At 42.6% G+C, this 18,288-nt stretch overlaps 1 protein-coding gene across 4 annotated transcripts in view; it reads right to left on the reverse strand.

The window, feature by feature from the left end:
* SPIDR (scaffold protein involved in DNA repair) overlaps nt 1-18,288 on the reverse strand; it is a 275,881-nt gene that overhangs the window by 131,972 nt on the left and 125,621 nt on the right. For 3 of the 4 annotated variants that reach the window (XM_025001813.2, XM_025001816.2, XM_025001815.2), the window contains one exon: nt 16,930-17,143. In XM_025001813.2, coding sequence (XP_024857581.1) covers nt 16,930-17,143 — 214 coding nt within the window. Of the gene's footprint in view, nt 1-11,406; nt 11,526-16,929; nt 17,144-18,288 lie in introns of those variants that run through there. The other variant, XM_025001818.2, reaches the window with a different exon arrangement.

Raw genomic sequence — 18,288 nt, forward strand, 5'->3', positions numbered from 1 at the left:
CTAACTGAAATGCATCTATAAAACCCACCTGAAATGCTTTCAAATACAAAATGGATCTACTCTCTATTAGGACAACAAAAACATCTAGGTATTTCTTCTAAAATCCTCCTCGCCATTTCCATATTTCCTTCATTTATACCAACATACATTCCATAATACCCAAGACAGAAATTTCTGGCTTTAATCATTTGCTCTTGAGGAGAAAGTAGTAAGGAAAGGAAGATAGTTACTACTATTTATTCATCAAAGCAACTTAATCAAACATCCACAGTAAAAGTGAATGAGGTCACCCTCAACATGCACCTGGGGCCCTCTGCTGGGTCCCACCCACTCTGCCTCTGACCTGACGCCCACTCTGAAGAGACTCTCTGCTGGGGGAGGACTGGGATCCAAGAGGCAATCTCAAATGCTACCCATACCCTTTTCTCTGAAAGAGCAAAGTCTGGGAAAGGCCATGACCACAGTAATATGAAAGTCGCAGAGCACATCAGGAAAAGGTCCCTACAAAACTCTGAGAGCCTCAGCCAGTTGCTTTAAATTTTCTCAAGGTCATTTCAACAGACTACCAAAAGCTCAGGAAAACTTGACATCCCTTGCTCTCCATGTGCTCCATACTACAGCAAGTCTAAGACAAAGATGGGGCTCCTTTCTGAAGCCAGGTAACCAGAACTCCTTCTAGGTGCCGACCTGCCCTGCACATGGCTCTGCCAGCCTCAAGAGTGGTGGACATGCAGCGAATGATCTCATCTCCCTGACTTCAGTCTCCCCATCTGAAAATTTCAGACAGTTATGCTTCTCTTATATTTGTGTTAAGGATGAAAAGAAGTAACATCCATGAAACATTATATCCAGTGAGCTTCTTCTCCAAAGAACAAGAACGTTCATGCCATCAGCTGCGTGTTGTCTTGCATGGTCACAAGGCAGACCAGGAGAGGCAGGAATCACCCCGGGGACTGAGAGGAGAAAATTCAGGGACAAAGATTCTGAAGTCAAACTCTAAAATGAACAAACCACTCTTCAGTTTGCTTGATACAAGCACAAAACTCAACAATTTAAGTTTTGTTTCATTCATATCAAACAAACACTCAGAATGTGTGCCAGTTTCAAACTTACGGTTAACAAAGGGGAAGCGGGGGAGGGATAAATTAGGAGACTGGGATTGACACAAACACACTACTATATGTCAAAGACATAACTAACAAGGACCTACTGTGTAGCACAGGGAACTCTACTCAGTACTCCGTAATGACCTACACGGGAAAAGAATCTAAAAAAAGACTAGATATATATATACATCAGTTCAGTTCAGTTCAGTCACTCAGTCGTGTCTGACTCTTTGCGACCCCATGAATTGCAGCACGCTAGGCCTCCCTGTCCATTACCAACTCCCGGAGTTCACTCAGACTCACGTCCATCGAGTCAGTGATGCCATCCAACCATCTCATCCTCTGTCGTCCCCTTCTCCTCCTGCCCCCAATCCCTCCCAGCATCAGAGTCTTTTCCAATGAGTCAACTCTTCGCATGAGGTGGCCAAAGTACTGGAGTTTCAGCTCCAAATACTGGAGTTCTCAGTAGCATCATTCCTTCCAAAGAAATCCCAGGGCTGATCTCCTTCAGAATGGACTGGTTGGATCTCCTTGCAATACAAGAGTCTTCTCCAGCACCACAGTACAAAAGCATCAATTCTTCAGTGCTCAGCCTTCTTCACAGTCTAACTCTCACATCCATACATGACCACAGGAAAAACCACAGCCTTGACTAGACGGACTTTTGTTGGCAAAGTAATGTCTCTGCTTTTGAATATGCTATCTAGATTAGTCATAACTTTCCTTCCAAGGAGTAAGCATCTTTTAATTTCATGGCTGCAGTCACCATCTGCAGTGATTTTGGAGCCCAAAAAAATAAAGTCTGACACTGTTTCCACTGTTTCCCCATCTATTTCCCATGAAGTGACGGGACCAGATGCCATGATCTTCGTTTTCTGAATGTTGAGCTTTAAGCCAACTTTTTCACTCTCCACTTTCACTTTCATCAAGAGGCTTTTTAGTTCCTCTTCACTTTCTGCCATAAAGGTGGTGTCATCTGCATATCTGAGGTTATTAATATTTCTCCCGGCAATCTTGATTCCAGCTTGTGTTTCCTCCAGTCCAGCGTTTCTCATGATGTACTCTGCATATAAGTTAAATAAACAGGGTGACAATATACAGCCTTGACGTACTCCTTTTCCTATTTGGAACCAGTCTGTTGTTCCATGTCCAGTTCTAACTGTTGCTTCCTGACCTGCATACAGATTTCTCAACAGGCAGGTCAGGTGGTACATATATATGTATAAATGACTCATTTTGCTCTACAGCAGAAAGTAACACAACATTTTAAATATATTATGTATAATTCAGCTTAAGGTAAACAGTTGTCCGATTTACCAAATAAAATATAGGATGGCTATGTTTTATTCCTAACTACACTTCAATAAAAACTTTTTTTAAAGCTGTGCCAATTTTAACATGAAGTAAAAAGGTGACCAGAACAGGTGACCTCCTTGGGGCCAATGTTAAACTGATCACTAGCAAGCTATGTCGTTGTTCAGTTACTCAGTCATGTCCAGCTCTTTGCGACCCCATGGACTGCAGCACGCCAGTCTTTCCTGTCTTTCCTGTCCTTCACCACCTCCCAGCATTTGCTCAAATTCATGTCTGTTGAGTCAGTGATGCCATCCAACCATCTCGCCCTCTGTTGTCCCCTTCTCCACCTGCCCTCAATCTTTCCCAGCATTAGGGTCTTTTCCAATGAGCTGGCTCTTTGTATCAGGTGGCCAAAATAATGGAGCTTCAGATTCAGCATCAGTCCTTACAATAAATATTCAACCCTGATTTCTTTTAGGATTGGCTGGTTTGATCTTCTTGCAATCCAAGGAACTTAGGGGATCCTTAAAGACCTGCTGCTGCTAAGTCACTTCAGTCGTGTCCGACTCTGTGCGACCCCATAGACGGCAGCCCACCAGGCTCTGCCGTCCCTGGGATTCTCCAGGCAAGAACACTGGAGTGGGCCACCATTGCCTTCTCCATTGTGTGAAAGTGAAAAGTGAAAGTGAAGTCGCTCAGTAGCGTCCGACTTGTAGCGACCCCATGGACTGCAGCCTACCAGGCTCCTCCATCCATGGGATTTTCTAGGCAAGAGTACAGGAGTGGCTTGCCATTCCCTTCTCCGCTGATCAATAAAGTACTTAAAAAAAAAAAAAAAAAAACTCCCTCTGTTATAAGAAGCATATTGCTCTAAAATTCCTTTGTAGAGTTTCTCAAGAAAACTGAGCAACAAAGAAAAGTGAGTCAAGCAAAGTACCCTTCATTGCTGAGATCCCAAGCGTGGGCTGTGCATCTGTAGTGAAGTCGGGTCGTCCTGAAGTAACAACCCTGCCTGAAGGTGGGATGAAGCTGTGCTGACTGAATGAACAACGGTCAAATCCAAGGGCAAGAGAAGAATTACAAAACCCGCCAGATGTTGTGTTCATGGACTGGTGGGCTGTTATTTTTGAAACCGATCATGCACTTTGTTTTAAAATTTTTAATGATTTTGCCCCCCGATCAAGTGTATTTATCTATAAATTATTCATACATACACAGAAGCAAGGCATTGATTTATATCAAGGTTTACTGTCTATCAACACAACAAAACAGAATATAGAGCAAAGAAATAAATCCTAGGATACAGGAATATAATAAGCAATAAGAGAAATATTTAGAGTCAGTGATGGAAAATTATTTAGAAAGTGAGGCTGATAAAATTATTTGGAAAACATTAAAATTGATCCCTATCTCATATTATACACCAAAATATATTAAAGCATTAAATATAAACATATTAAGGCAATAAATGTAAATAATGAAATCATGAAATTACTAGTACAGAATTAAACATTTAATTGATTTCATCATTTTCACATGCCCTCACGGTATAGACCCTTTCTTTTCCAATTACCTAATGCCTACATATAGCTTTAGACTGACTTCCCAGGTGGCGCAGCTGGTAAAGAATCCACCTGCCAATCCAGGAAACCAAGGGATGTAGGTTCGATCCCTGGGTCAAAAGGTTCTCCTGAAGGAGGAAATGGCCACTCCAATGTTCTTGCTGGGAAATCTCATGGACAGAGGAGCCTGGCGGGCTACAATCCATGTGGTCACAGACACAGCTGAGCACACACACGCACATAGTTTTAGATTAAAAGCTTGGTTTGTTTAAGAAAATTAGTAAGTGTAAGTGAACATAATCATTTTTCATACTTAATGAATCTGATACAAACACAGCAAAAGAACATGTTGTGGAAGGGTTGCTGCTGCTGCTGCTAAGTCGCTTCAGTCGTGTCCGACTCTGTGCGACCCCATAGACAGCACCCCACCAGGCTCCCCTGTCCCTAGGATTCTCCAGGCAAGAACACTGGAGTGGGTTGCCATTTCCTTCTCCAATGCGTGAAAGTGAAAAGTGAAAGTGAAGTCGCTCAGTTGTGTCCAACTCTTAGCGACCCCATGGACTGCAGCCTACCAGGCTCCTCCATCCATGGGATTTTCCAGGCAAGAGTACTGGAGTGGGGTGCCATTGCCTTCTCCATGTTGAACGGTTACCTGACTTGAAAAGAACTTTTTCTATTTTTCTGAGCCCTGAGAACAGTGGTCCCAGCCTTCAGTCACAGATGCAAATGTTGAAGAAACTGTGTTTGTGGGCTGGAGAGGCCACAGTTGCAGTGAAAATGGTCTGATGAGGAACTCTTCATCTTCTTAGAGACTTTTAATTGTTTTCTGGGTTATTTTGGAATTTCAAAGTGTATTATGTGCTCAACATCGCTAGTCATGATGGAAACTCAAACCAAAACCAGGATGAAATACCACCCCACACCCATTAGAATCGCTATTTTTTTAAAAGGAAAATATCAAGCATTGGTGAGGACATCGAGAAACTAGAACCCACTGCTGGTGGGAATGGGCAATGGCTGGGCCACTGTGGAAAACTACAAGAGTTCCTCAAAAAGTTAAACACAGAATGAACATATGCTCTACTATTTTCACTCCTAGATATATGCTCAAAAGAACTGAAAGCAGGAACTAAAACAGGTATTTGTAAATCGATGTTCACAGCAGCATTTTCCACAATAAATGAAAGGTAGAAACAACTCTAGTGTCTGTTAACAAATGAATGAATAAATAAGATGTGATCCATCCATAGAGTGGCATGGACTTTGAGAACATTAAGCTAGGTGAGAGAAGTCAGACACAAAAGGACAAATACTGTGTAACTCCACTTATACGAGTTACCTAGAATAAGCAAGTCTATAGAGATGAAGGTATAACGGAGGTTACCAGGAGCTGTGGGGGGCGGCTGGGGAAAGAGGTGGGGAATTATTATTAAATGGGTACAGTTTCTGTCTGAGATGATGAAAAAGCTCTGTACACTGGTGATGCTTGCAACACGTTACAAATGTACTTAATACCACTGAATATGTACAAAAATATTAAAATGGTTTTATGTTATGTGATGTGTATTTGCCACTGTTTTTTTTTAAGCATTGATGAATTATGTGTATACATATACGAGAGTTTACAAAGTAAAGAATGTAGTTTTGTCTCAAAGTATAGAAACATCACTTACTCAGTCAACAAATATGTTAAATTTCTAGACACTCCTGGGCTTTGTAGATTACTGGAGGATCCCATGTGGATGGCGTGACAGGCCCTAGGTGCCTCTGCATCACCTCCAGCCTCAGGGCTATTGGCTATGCCCTGCCGGTGCTTATCCCATTCTCAAGCAAAACACCTACCAGAGGTCGGCAAGGATTTTCTCTGCAATGTAATTAGCGAACACACATTTGGAAAAGGAAGAGAACTATTCCTGCATTCTGAAATATGAGCATCGTTCTGTTAATAATTCCTTACGATCACCTCTCAAAACAGGTCAATGACTCCCTTGGTATAGCTCAGCAGAAGGTGACAATAGAGGTGGTCAGGAGACAGGACAAGAGCTCCCTGAACAGCTGCTCAGCGGGGCTTCCGCCTGCAGGCCACCTGCAGAGTTCCATGTGCCTCCCCAATGGCAGCGGCTCTACTCACCAGAAGGACACCTACTCTTCCTTCTGTCAACCTTCACATAACAGGAAACAGTTTTAGAACATGCTCTATGATTCCATGGTGAGTGTTAACAAAGAGCCACTCAATCTCTTTAGGAGTGTGTGAGAAGGGTAGACTCAGACACACAAGGCGACTGTCATGCTGTTTTGTGAGATGTACGTGTGTATGGAAGGAAATGACTTGACGTAAGGAAATATTTAAATTTCTTAAATTTCCTCTTAAGCAGTCCTGAGTAACTGTCACATATACTGGAGTACTTCCCTCATCTCCCTTATAAGCTTGTTTTTTTCAGCACTGCCTACTCAAATTACTTTCAGTCATCAAGTTTGACATCCTCAGAATCATATTAAAAGAGGCAACCCACTCCAGGATTCTTGCCTGGAAAATCCAAGGAACAGAGGAGAAGCCCGGTGGGCTACATTTCATGGGGTTGCAAAGAGCGACTAAGCACAGCACAATCTGACAGAATCTAGCATAGATCTAAGTATATCCCTTCTTTGTGCCCCACTGTACCTATAGAATTCTACCACGATAGCCATAACAGAATGCTGCACAAACCATGAACGTGTGCTTCCTGCTCTGGTCCTACATGCAGCACCGCTGCCCTCAGAGAGGGAACTAAGGGCACATCTTCCACAGCACCTATCACCCAGCACTCATCGCCTAGCGCCCAGCACCCAGCAGCACTGGCCTGGAACAGAACAGTTACTCGGCGAGTGTTTGTGGAATTGATGGATGGGTACACTTTGCATTAGATGAGATTAGATATGCATTTAGAAGTGAATTTTTGTTATAGATAGCTCCTCTCCCTCAAATTTAGCAGACATCTCCATACCAAATGAATGAAAAATAAATTTCAACCGGTAACTTCAGATTTAGACAATTTAACATACGTAAAATATTCAGGACAGAGCCAGGTACATTAAACGCAACAAATCTTAGTTTTTCTGCTAACTTCTGCCTGCTAATATTTAAAGTTGTAAATCATTACTATTAGTTTCAGAAACTTCCAATTATAGATACAAAGAATTCAACACCTCTTTCTGGACCAACCCCCCTAAACGCAAGCACCACCATCCCTGACATTTCATAGAGCCCACAGCCAGACACCATCCCAGCCTGAGGGCATGGGGTTCCTGTGGGGGGCAAGATTCAGAGAGAACAACAGTAGGTGACTACAACAAAAACAATCTGGTTTCCAAATTCTAATAATAGCCTGTAGAAAAACACATTTACACACATACCTAACCCTAGAACTTTTAAAGCTATTAGCAAGACTAATAGTCCAACCAACAGCCTCTCTTCCACCCCCACAGCTACATCTAAAAATAAAGTAGCACATTACCCAGGCATATTTTGCTTGCTTCAACGAGGAACTCAGAAAACCCCCTCATGACTTACTGCAGTGGGATCAGTCCACTGTACACCATGAGTCAGCACTTCTCCACATTTCTGGAAATTCCTTACCAGCGACATGACCTACAACAGGAGGCCAACTTTCCATTTCAATATGTAACAGGAAGTATTCAAACATAGTTCACCTAAACTGGAGAACTGTTTTAATGTAACTGCTATGATACAGAAATAAGAGAATCTACTGAAAGGCACTGTTTAAAAAAAAAAAGAAAAAACTTTTTTACTTTAACACACACAAATTATGATATGCTAAGCCAGTACAATCACTGTGAACAAAGTACTTCAGTGCCTAGAAGACAGGAAAACACAAATTAAGTTTAAACTTAACTCAGTTACTGTCCAATTTTCTGTTGCACACACTACTGCAGAGTTGAATGACTTCTGGGAAATCTGTGTTTATTATATTAAGAGTCTGCTATGTTTTGTTTTGAATACCTGGCTTGGCCAGTAACATAATATTCAGAAACAACAACGTTAATGCGAATATTTTCAGGAAAAAAACTTCTGTAGCATATATCTTAATAGAATATACCTCTCCCCTAATTAATGGATTGAAGTTACTACATTAACACATTACAGAGACTTCATGTTTCAGAAGTCATGTTTCCGAAGATTATCAGATTTTACACAGCCTGTTCATTAACCACAGCACCTGGGCCTCAGTGCGCCATTCCCCACCCCCCTTTACACTCAAAAAGGTGCCTGCAGATAAAATATCAACTACAAGAAGTTGTTTTTCCAGAATTCTTAAAGAGAGTTTCAAAACTTAAGTTCAATAAGAAGCCAAATAACTCAGCTATTACAGTCATTAATAAATGCATTTAACATTCGTGCAGCATCAGAATGTTAGACATCTGGTTCTAATTTCAATTTTGGCTCAGAATAAAAGTGCCTCCCCCACAATAGTTTGATTATAAACTGTTCTCTTCCTCCTCTTTCTTTTTCTTCTTTGGAAGCTGTTATCCTTCATTCTTGCTGGAAGCCACCTGACCACTGCCAGGAAGAGGAATGCAGAACATTCCCAGGAGCGGCTGTGACGTCAGCCCCGCATTCCAACACTCTGTGGTCAGGGCTGTCGGGAAAGCCAGCCTCCAGCAAACCCTCCAGTGAGATAACAGCAGAGGCCTGCACTAAATCTCATTAAGAACGCCTTCATGTGATGCTCTAAACATGAATAGTTAAGATGGCAGGGCACTGAGCGAACTTATAAAGTACATGTAACACTAATCTTCAAAAATTTTATGTTTCTTGGGAGAAAAAAATACAGAAAATGATTTAGCAACAATGATCAACAGACTGATCTTAGGCTTAGCCATTACTATGCAGATCAGGTAAGATGGACAACAAAATAGGCTGGGTTTCAACCTGCAGAACTTCCTCAATTAAACAACCCCTCAACCTGTCTCCAAATCCTCTTACAGGAGGAAGAGATGGAAGTCCCATTCAGGGACTTCTAAAGCAAGCAGTGGATGCATTTAGAAAGTAGCAGATGTATTTCCTCTGGAGAGAATTATTGCATAGAGATAGAAACTGAAGGTGTGAATATTACAGAGAAAATACAAACATGCACATACTCTTTTTACCTACAATTTTCATTTGTAACTTCCTAGGTTTCTGTCAAGTGTGTTTGTTAACTTACTTGCAAATATATTCTTAAATATAAGCTGTAATTAGGGGCAACCAGCATCTAACACAACTGTGAACTGTGGTTTCCGGATAGAGACACGTATGCCACCCTATGTGAGCCACTAGGCGTGTGTTGAAGAGACAGCACAAGGTAAGGAGTCAAGGGATTCAGGTTCCAGTCCTAGTTCTGCCTCCAGAAAAGTAATTACCTTTTCTGAACCTGTTTCCTCATCTGTAAGAATCTAGTTCTATTTATACCACAAGGTTATCTGAAGAGGAAATAAGAAAACAGACATGAAAGTACTCCGAGAAGTTCCTTGATTAGCTTCTGTCTGTTAGGTATTGTAATATATCACTACAAAACGCATTTCAGGGATGAAACTGGGAATTCATCACAGTGGCCAAAGTGTTTGTCTTTAATTAGAACTATCCTATAAAAGCCCAACTCAAACTTTCTGCCTTCTGCATAGCCCAGAACAGAAATCAGAATATCTGGATGCTAGCAATGTGACAGTAAAAGACAGAGACAGAAATATGAAGACTGAGAGACATCTGTCATGTGTCATGGTCACCCACCTCTTAACTTGACCCCTCGGGGAGCCACAGAGAAGGTCAGTATGGCAGAGGCTGCCCTTGAAATAGGCTCCCAGATTTCCACGAGGTAAGGAAAAGTGGAGCCAAGTGCCCAGAAGCAGTCAGGCAGAGCACACATAAGGACCCAGAGGACCTAAGTTATTAATACGCCCTGAGGTACAGGAATATTTGGTGGAGGATGGCTACTGAGAGATTTGTGGAAGAGCTGAGAATCTAAAGAAACTCCCATATAACCTCTAGGGTAACAGAGGCCCTGCCTGATCAAGCACCATAAGGTCCAGGAGTATCCTCTGGGTCCCAGCCTGAGTCAGAGGCAGTCCCAGAGCCCCTGATTCAGAAAGCAGCTGGTCCTTCAGGAAAGAACCCTTCACTGACATCCTAATCCTGTCAGTTAATTCGTCCTTCTTCCCAAAGCGTTACTTTTGGGGACAACTGTGCACTGGAGGGAGAAGCCTGGTAGGATGCAGTCCACGGGGTCACTAAGAGTCGGGCACAACTAAGCGACTTCACTTTCACTTTTCACTTTCATGCATTGGAGAAGGAAATGGCAACCCACTCCAGTATTCTTGCCTGGAGAATCCCAGGGATGGCGGAGCCTGGTGGGCTGCCGTCTATGGGGTCGCACAGAGTTGGACACGACTGAAGCGACTTAGCAGCAGCAGCAGCAGCAGTGCACTGGAGAAAGAGAAAGCTAGACCTTTCGGGACTTACGGGTCCCTGTCCTGATGTAATGTTGATCCCCGAGGACTCAATACCCCTGTGCTCTACTGGCCAAGTTGAAGGTTTCATGAGTGACAAACACAAATGAAGTCTGTCTTATGATTATCTGCCCAGATCTTGAGTTTGTGGATGGAACATATACTCAGAAACAGGAAGAACTCCCACATTTGCACCTTGATTCATATAATGAGAACTGCTGTGATGAGATGAGCTGAAAAGAAATCCAAGTTTCTCTGCACTGCAAACAACAATGAAAGAGATACCACATCTTCTGAGGGATCATCTCAGAGACTGAGACAGGCATGCTGCTGACTCCTCTCTCCCCTCCTGTTTGGCATCAGGCCTCCATAGAACACAGACGGCTTTGAGGATGACAGCAGTTACCACAGATTTTACCAGGAGCAGCCCCTGCTGCAGCTGCAGATCGAGCTGTGAGTTCTACTGGAGAGAATCAGCACATTGCCTGCCCTGGTTGGCAGCTACTGATCTCAGAGCTCAATGTGTATGTGCAGGTGTGTTTCTCTGTCCCAAACAGCAGAGAAAACAGAAAGCTACCTGCTTTCACCTGGCCGACAGCAGGCTACTTCCATCTTGCTGACATTACGCGATATAAACTCCAGTTCTCACTGCAGCTCAGCCTACAGGAACCTCATCATCTCACTGTTTCACAGGACAAGAGGGCGTCATACAGATAGAATGTGTTAACAGGAAACAAAAGGTAGCCTCAGACACCCTGGCAATACAAGCCTGTACCAATGGACAGAAGATAAATGCTAAAAGAATTCAGAGTAAATTTTGTGCCCTGCGCAAAGTTTCCAAAGGTGCTATGATGTGGAAGCATGTTAAGGTATTTCCTCCAAAGAGAAAAACTGTTGTGCTCTTCATCTGCTACCACCAAAAAAGAGGCACGAATGTCAGTATCTCTCATTCCACCCACCTGTGTTCTTCTCTATCTCCTGAGTGACCTAAAAGGCTCAGCATTCAGCGAGGTGAGAGAACGCACTCCATGTGGGCCAGGATACAACAAGGATCTCTGTTCTGGTCTCAGTAACTAATGGAAATGCCTACAGCTGATTGAGATACTTGGAGCCAAAACAGAAGAGCAGAAGGACCAAAGGTCTGGGGGCTAAGACATGCTTTAGTCAATAAATAACTGTTTTCCTTTTGACAGGAAATCCTGGCTTGCTGCTGGCTCCCAGTGGTGACAGGACACCTGACTATATTAGATAATCATGCAGCCTTGACAAGGGACATGAGATGGCCATGGACTTATCATGAACTGGGCACTATCTGATTCAACTAGTATTAGGGAAGGATACATCCAGGAATACCATGTCTGCAAGTTAAAGTGGTGTATGTAGCATACTAAGGGTGAAGAGCATCTGAAACTAAGTTCCACAAACAGGAGGCTTGTACTCTTGCTTTACCTACTCCTGTGACACCGGCCATCCTTCCCTCAGCCCACACTTACGGCCTCATAGGAAAGTGCATGACAAGTAATCTGAAGAGAAAAAGTCAGGTCTGGTTTTCAGATGGGCTGACGTGACAGAGGGCAGTGGCTGGAAATAAGCGTGTTAGCCAACTCATTGGAAAAGATGATGCTGATCTGGGAAAAAAAACCCTGATGCTGGGAAAGACTGAGGGCAGGAGGAGAAGGATAAGATGATTAGATGGCATCATCAACACAACAGCAGGAATTTGAGCAAACTCTGGAAGACAGTGAAGGACAGGGAAACCTGGCGTGCTGCAGTTCATGGGGTCACAAAGAGTCGCACACAACTTAGCAACTGAACAACAAGAAGAATCATGAAATAGCCATCTAATAAGCACAAATCTATTCCTTGAAAGCTGGTTTGATTTCTACATGAAAGGCAGGAAAAGAGTAAAAATCAAAACAAAGTGAGATAACAAAATATACTACCCTGCATGAGTACATTCTACTCAGAATATGTTTCCGGAATACTTGGCAGGGCATGAGGAGGACAGCAAACTGCACCCGTATGCCTCTGCTGGACCACCAGCCTGCCTTCCTCAACAGCTTTCCCTAACGCAGGGGCTTCAGGTAAAGACAATGCCAATCCAGCTGCCTTTATACACAGGGCAGCATCACAGGAGAATCATGCCATGGCTTCCCAGCAGTCTCCAACAGTCTCCCACTCTCCATGGCAACCTCCCCAGGACCTGAAGAGAATCTATGAAGCATCTACTGCTAGAACATGAAGTTGCTTCCTCACAGATCCAAAGTAACTTAAATAACTACGTGTCCATGACACTGTTAGTAAAAATGGTGATAGACACAATGCAAGCAGATGTGACAGTCAAGAATTTTGAATGTTATGACCAAACTGCCTGCATCAAACAGCTACACTTAAACTGTATTAATTCTGTTCCCTCATCTATAGTATGGAAATGACAAATTCTACATCCCACAAAAGAGAGCAGGTAACAAGTTAATTCTGTATTGGACTGGAGTCATAGTTCTTAAATCAATTATTTCTAAAATCCTTAGGATTCTAGATGCAGGTAAAATCAAACAGGCATTTCTATTTTCTGTTACCAGAAAAAAGAAAAGGGTCTGAGACCAACTTTGGAAAGGAAACGGAGTCAGAACTCTTTTTACATTACTGTCTTCTCTGAAGGAGAAGAGTATGCAAAATGATAAGCTGATCTGTTCATAGACATTGTAGAAGGTAAGAGCTGACCTTCAGCCCAATGAGAAAGTGGTCCAGGGTTCAGAACCACTGAGAGACTGATGCTGTGACTGGGGTTAGAGAAAGCCCTTACATATTAGTGTTCCCACTACAGTAGTCTTTGGATTATTCTTTCAAGATTACATTCCTAAAACAGCTAAGGATGGCATTTTTACTGAGCATAATTACTGAGTAAGCTATTAATTAACATATATTCATTTTCAACATTATTTTCAAACTTCCTCAAAATATCCATGAATGTTCCACACGGTTTTGAAAAAAAAAAGCCTGATACTATTAAAAAAATATGCTTAAGATTTGTGGTCAAACATATATCTACTTCCCAATCATCAACCAGACTACTCTGATTTTTTTCCGCCTAGTGATTTTTCTCCAGCCATTAAAGGATGGTGATGGAGTCCCTACAGTGTCGCCATGCTGGGCTGAGCGAGAGTATGGCTCCTGTGAAAACAGCTGGAGACCCAAGGATCCTGCTTGTGCAGAAGCACTGTTCCTGACTGCTTGCTGCTGACTGATGAGGACAGCACTGCTGTTAAGTGAACACTACCTGTCCTGTAAGCTTGTGGAGAGAGAAGGAAAACTTGCAAGCATTTTCATGTTAGCTAGGCTAGGAAGATCTAATAACTGAGTGCTTTCACAGATACAAATACTGGTACACATATTCCCACTACCATTTCAATTCCTCAAAAATGAGCTGGTTATCTAATCTCAAGATTTTCTGAGAAAACATGGATCCATGGACAGAGTCTGGAGTCTGGCGGGCAACAGTCCATGGGGTTGCAGAGTCAGACATGTCTGAGCAGCTAACACCTTCACTTCGCTATGGTCATATGGTCTTGCAAAGCACCAATCACATGTGCCCTGCCCTCAAGAAGCTCACCATGGAGGGTCAGACAGAAGTGTGACTGAAATGATTTTCTATCAGATGTCTTATAATAGCGGCGTGTGGAAGGCACAATGTGGCATGTAAGCAGAGCAACCAAGCGCGTCTTGAGTTGGGAAGAAGAGGCAAGGAAAGCATACAGAAAAGGGGCAGGAGAGGCATAAGTTTTGTCACGTGGACCTGGGGTCATGAAAAACCCTCTAGTAAGAAAGAACCATACCTACAGAGGCAGAGGGGTGGGGTGTGTGTGTGGACTCTCAGTGACCACAATAAGCCACTGAAGAACAAGACCATGCAAAAGTCACCCACTATCTATTCTGGCTTTTGTCTTTGTTTCACAGATTATCATTATGTTAAAAATAATAAAAGAAAAAACAACTTTGAAAAATTAGGAGAAACTTCATCATTCTAGCTAGGACATGTACGGATAAGGCATGTTATGCTTCCATGATCTGAACTCCCAGAAGGCAGAAAGCAGGATTGTTTCCAAGACCTTTCAACTAAGAATAAATCTATACTGAATTATGAGATATTTCCTGGGTTCGTGGATGTGCTTTAATCTGACAGGTCACGATGTGTCTGTTTATCTGACAGAACTCGTGTGCTACATGGAGTGTTCCAAGAGGGAGACACACCAGGAGAGCCGGGCAGCGACACTGGCTGCACTTTCTCCACCCAGGAGCTCCGGGGCTGTGCTTTGCGCTAACAGCCCACCTCTGGAAGACCACGGCCAGAAAGCAGACACATTTTTAAAACAAGGAAACTTTTTTGCTTTTCCAATCTTTATTTTTATGATAAAGAGTACACGTGGGCCAACTGGGAGGCCACATTAGACATGAAGCATTCCATTCATTCATTAATGTATAATATTTAACCAAAAGCTTAGTGCTGGAACCATAATGTTTCTAACAGGCCTTCACAGCACTTGTGCCCGTGCCAGGAGCTGCCTGTGTTGCTGGATCAAAATGACTGATGTGTAGTTTCTCTGAAAGAAATCAACCTTGCTCAAGACAGAAAAAGGGCAGTATCTGCTGACCTCAGTAAGTCTTCCTCTTTCAGAACAAATCCACAGAACACTTTATCCCTAGGACTTCACTTAGCTTACCCTAAATGTGTCACCTCAGTAAGCAGTGTTGAACTCAATGCTCTGTTACCTAAAATACTCACCAAGATTACTTCCTAATTCTTCACAGAATTTTCAAAATTACTGTGTGAAGTCGAAGCCCCTGAACCACACAGTTATAATTATGTTTTATGTCACAGAGAAAAACATGTAGAAATAGTCTGGTTCAAAATGGAGTATTTATTATCATTTATCTTCAGTCACCTTATGGAAAAGCACAGCAGCGTATCCCCGCCATGCAAATCAACAATTATGTATTTACCTCATGATAACTTAATGAAACATAAACTTGTAACCTGTGTATGATTCTATATGTGTATTATATTGGTCAATTTTAAAACGTATTAAAAATTTAAATAAAGCAATTCAAGTTACCTGTGATATCCTCAGCCTATTTGGAAGAATTGAATTAGAGACTAATGCTCACTCACTATAGACAAAATGAAAAGATCCCTCCTCTGGGGAAGAAGTTAAACTTAAAGATCTTTACAATGACAATGACAATGTTAGTCACTCAGTTGTGTCTGACTCTTTGTGACCCCATGGACTGTAGCCCACAAGGTTCCTCTGTCCATGGAATTCTCCAGGCAAGAATATTGGAGTGGGTTGCCTTTCCCTTCTCAAAGGGGTCTTCCCCACCCAGGGATCGAACCTGGGTCTCCGGCATTGCAGGCAGATTCTTTACCATCTGAGCCAGCTGAATTCAAATCTAAGAATTTATTGATGAATGAAATTTAAAAAATGCCAGTAGGGGTGCTTTCCTGGTGGTCAAGTGGTTAGGAATGCACCCTGAAATGCAGGGGATACCAGTTCAACCCCTGGTCCAGGCAGATCCCACAGGCTGCTGAGTAACTGAACCTGTGCGCCACAGGTGCTGAAGCCCATGTGCTCTGGAGCCACGCACAGGAGAAGCCACCGCAGTGAGTCCATGAACCACAAGCAGAGAGTAGCCCGCACTCTCTGCAACTGGAGAAAGCCCACACAAAGCAATGAAGACTCAGCACAGTCAAAAATAAACAGATAAATAATTAAAAAAAAAAAAAACTGCCAATAAAATCAATATCCCTGAGGGACTTCGCTGGTGGTCAGTCCAGTTGTAAAGACTCCACGCTCCCAGTGCAGGGTGCTCGTGTTTGATCCTTGGTCGGGGAACTAGACACCACATGCCAACACTTAAGACCCCGTGTGACACAGTGAAGACTGAGGGTCCTGCCACAGCCAAAACCTGGAGCAGCCAGATGAACAGATAGTTAACTTAGTAACCCTTAAAACAAGTCTGTGCAAACTTTCCCTCTTTTTATTGTGGTAAAAATTAATATCCTATGCAGAAGAAAACAAACACGGTATCCTCAAAAATAATTTCTGATCCACTAGTGACCACTTATGCCCCGGAAGATTAAACCCCTATTTCATCTTACTTTATGATTTTTACCCCTCCGACAAAATAATCACCATTACTAAAATTACATTTCTAAGAAAAATAAAAACAGAAACAGCCAGATTTTATAAAAACATGGCCCTTAAGCAGAAATTTTGATGTGGACCTCCACCCCCACCAAATTATCGAAACTTTGTTGCCAGAAGTACAAACAAGCCATGAGAGGCAGTTCAGAGCTTCTGTTACATAAAACCCATGTTGAATCCTGGCTCCCTTCCCCTGGCATCACCATATAATAAAGTCATAAAAATGTTCCTGATAACAAAGTCTTTTGAGACACACTCACAGTTGGTGACTGCACTCACCAGGGAGGATAGATGTGGACAACATCCTGTGGACGCCCCCTGAGACAGTGGGCAGTCTCCTTGGTGAAGAGAACCTTCAGGCTGGCCCCCACAGCCCCACCCTGAGAAGGGCCGTCAGCCTGTAGCTCTGACAGCTGCCTACACGTGGCGACGTGGACACTGCACTCCTCATGCAGCTCTAGAATCTTCACAGTTAAGACACCAGATTTTATACCTGGAAGGAGATGAAAAAAGGCAAACCCATCATTTCATAAAGCATGTTTTTACTCTAAAACTTGAACCCTTTCAAAAACAACAACAAAGGGAGCATGACCGGGGTCCCCCTGTCTCACACGCTCCTCCACTTCATTACCTGCTCTGATTGCCTACTTGTAAACGATGCAGTATGACTGACCAGCTGCAAATACTATAACAATCATACAGATTAAAAGTTGTGGATTTCTGTGGAATAATGGGAGTTAGGGCTCGAGACTGAAGTGGATGGAATTTGATCTGGATTCAATCACCGGCTCTCTTATTAAGTTGGCCCAGTTACACAGCATTTCAACACTTCATTTTTCTCATATGTAACATGGGGATCATGCCACCTGCTTTGATTAATATTTTTAAGAATTAAGTAAGATAAATAAAGTTGACAGTGTGCATAGCCTGTAACCATATAGCAGAAATGCATCCAAGGCCTCTGTCACATGCTCCCGGAGATCGAGACAAGGCCACACAACTCAGTGTTGTAAGAGCCGGAAACCAACCCAGCATCAATCGGTGGCCAGTGGGTGGGCTGAGGGGGTGGACAGAGGAGACTCCACGGCAGCTACATGAGTGGACCTGATCTGTGTGTATCAGCTGGGAGAGATCTCAGTAAATAAAAGGGGTAAACAAGCCGTGGGCAGCCTAACACCCTAATGCTATTTCTCTCAAACACAAAGACCAATAAAATATCATTACAGACACAAATGTCAGACAGTTACAGAAATATGGACTAGTAAAACACACAGAAAACTTGTGATAACCACTGCATCATGAGAGAAAGGAGTGTGCCTCAGGATGGGAAGCCAAGAGACTTCAAACTTATCTGCTATACTGTTATAAAAATACATGAAGCGGAAGACACAGAAGATTAATGTGCTGTTAATCCTAGTTAGTGACTACTTATTACTTTTATTACTCTCTGCTTTTTAATTAAAAAGTAAATGCATTAAATGAGATAAAACCTAAGTGTCTGGCACGTGTCTTGTTAATAATAGATACTAATACAAGTTTCATTGCCACTTTAGCTAACCGGTTAATGAAAGGCTTTAACGGAGCCAAGGCTGTGGATATACAGTTTAATCTCGTTTCCATTTCTAAAAAAAAAAAAAA

The sequence above is a fragment of the Bos taurus genome, chromosome 14 (genome assembly GCF_002263795.3).
Source record: "Bos taurus isolate L1 Dominette 01449 registration number 42190680 breed Hereford chromosome 14, ARS-UCD2.0, whole genome shotgun sequence".
Taxonomy (NCBI): Eukaryota; Metazoa; Chordata; class Mammalia; order Artiodactyla; family Bovidae; genus Bos; species Bos taurus.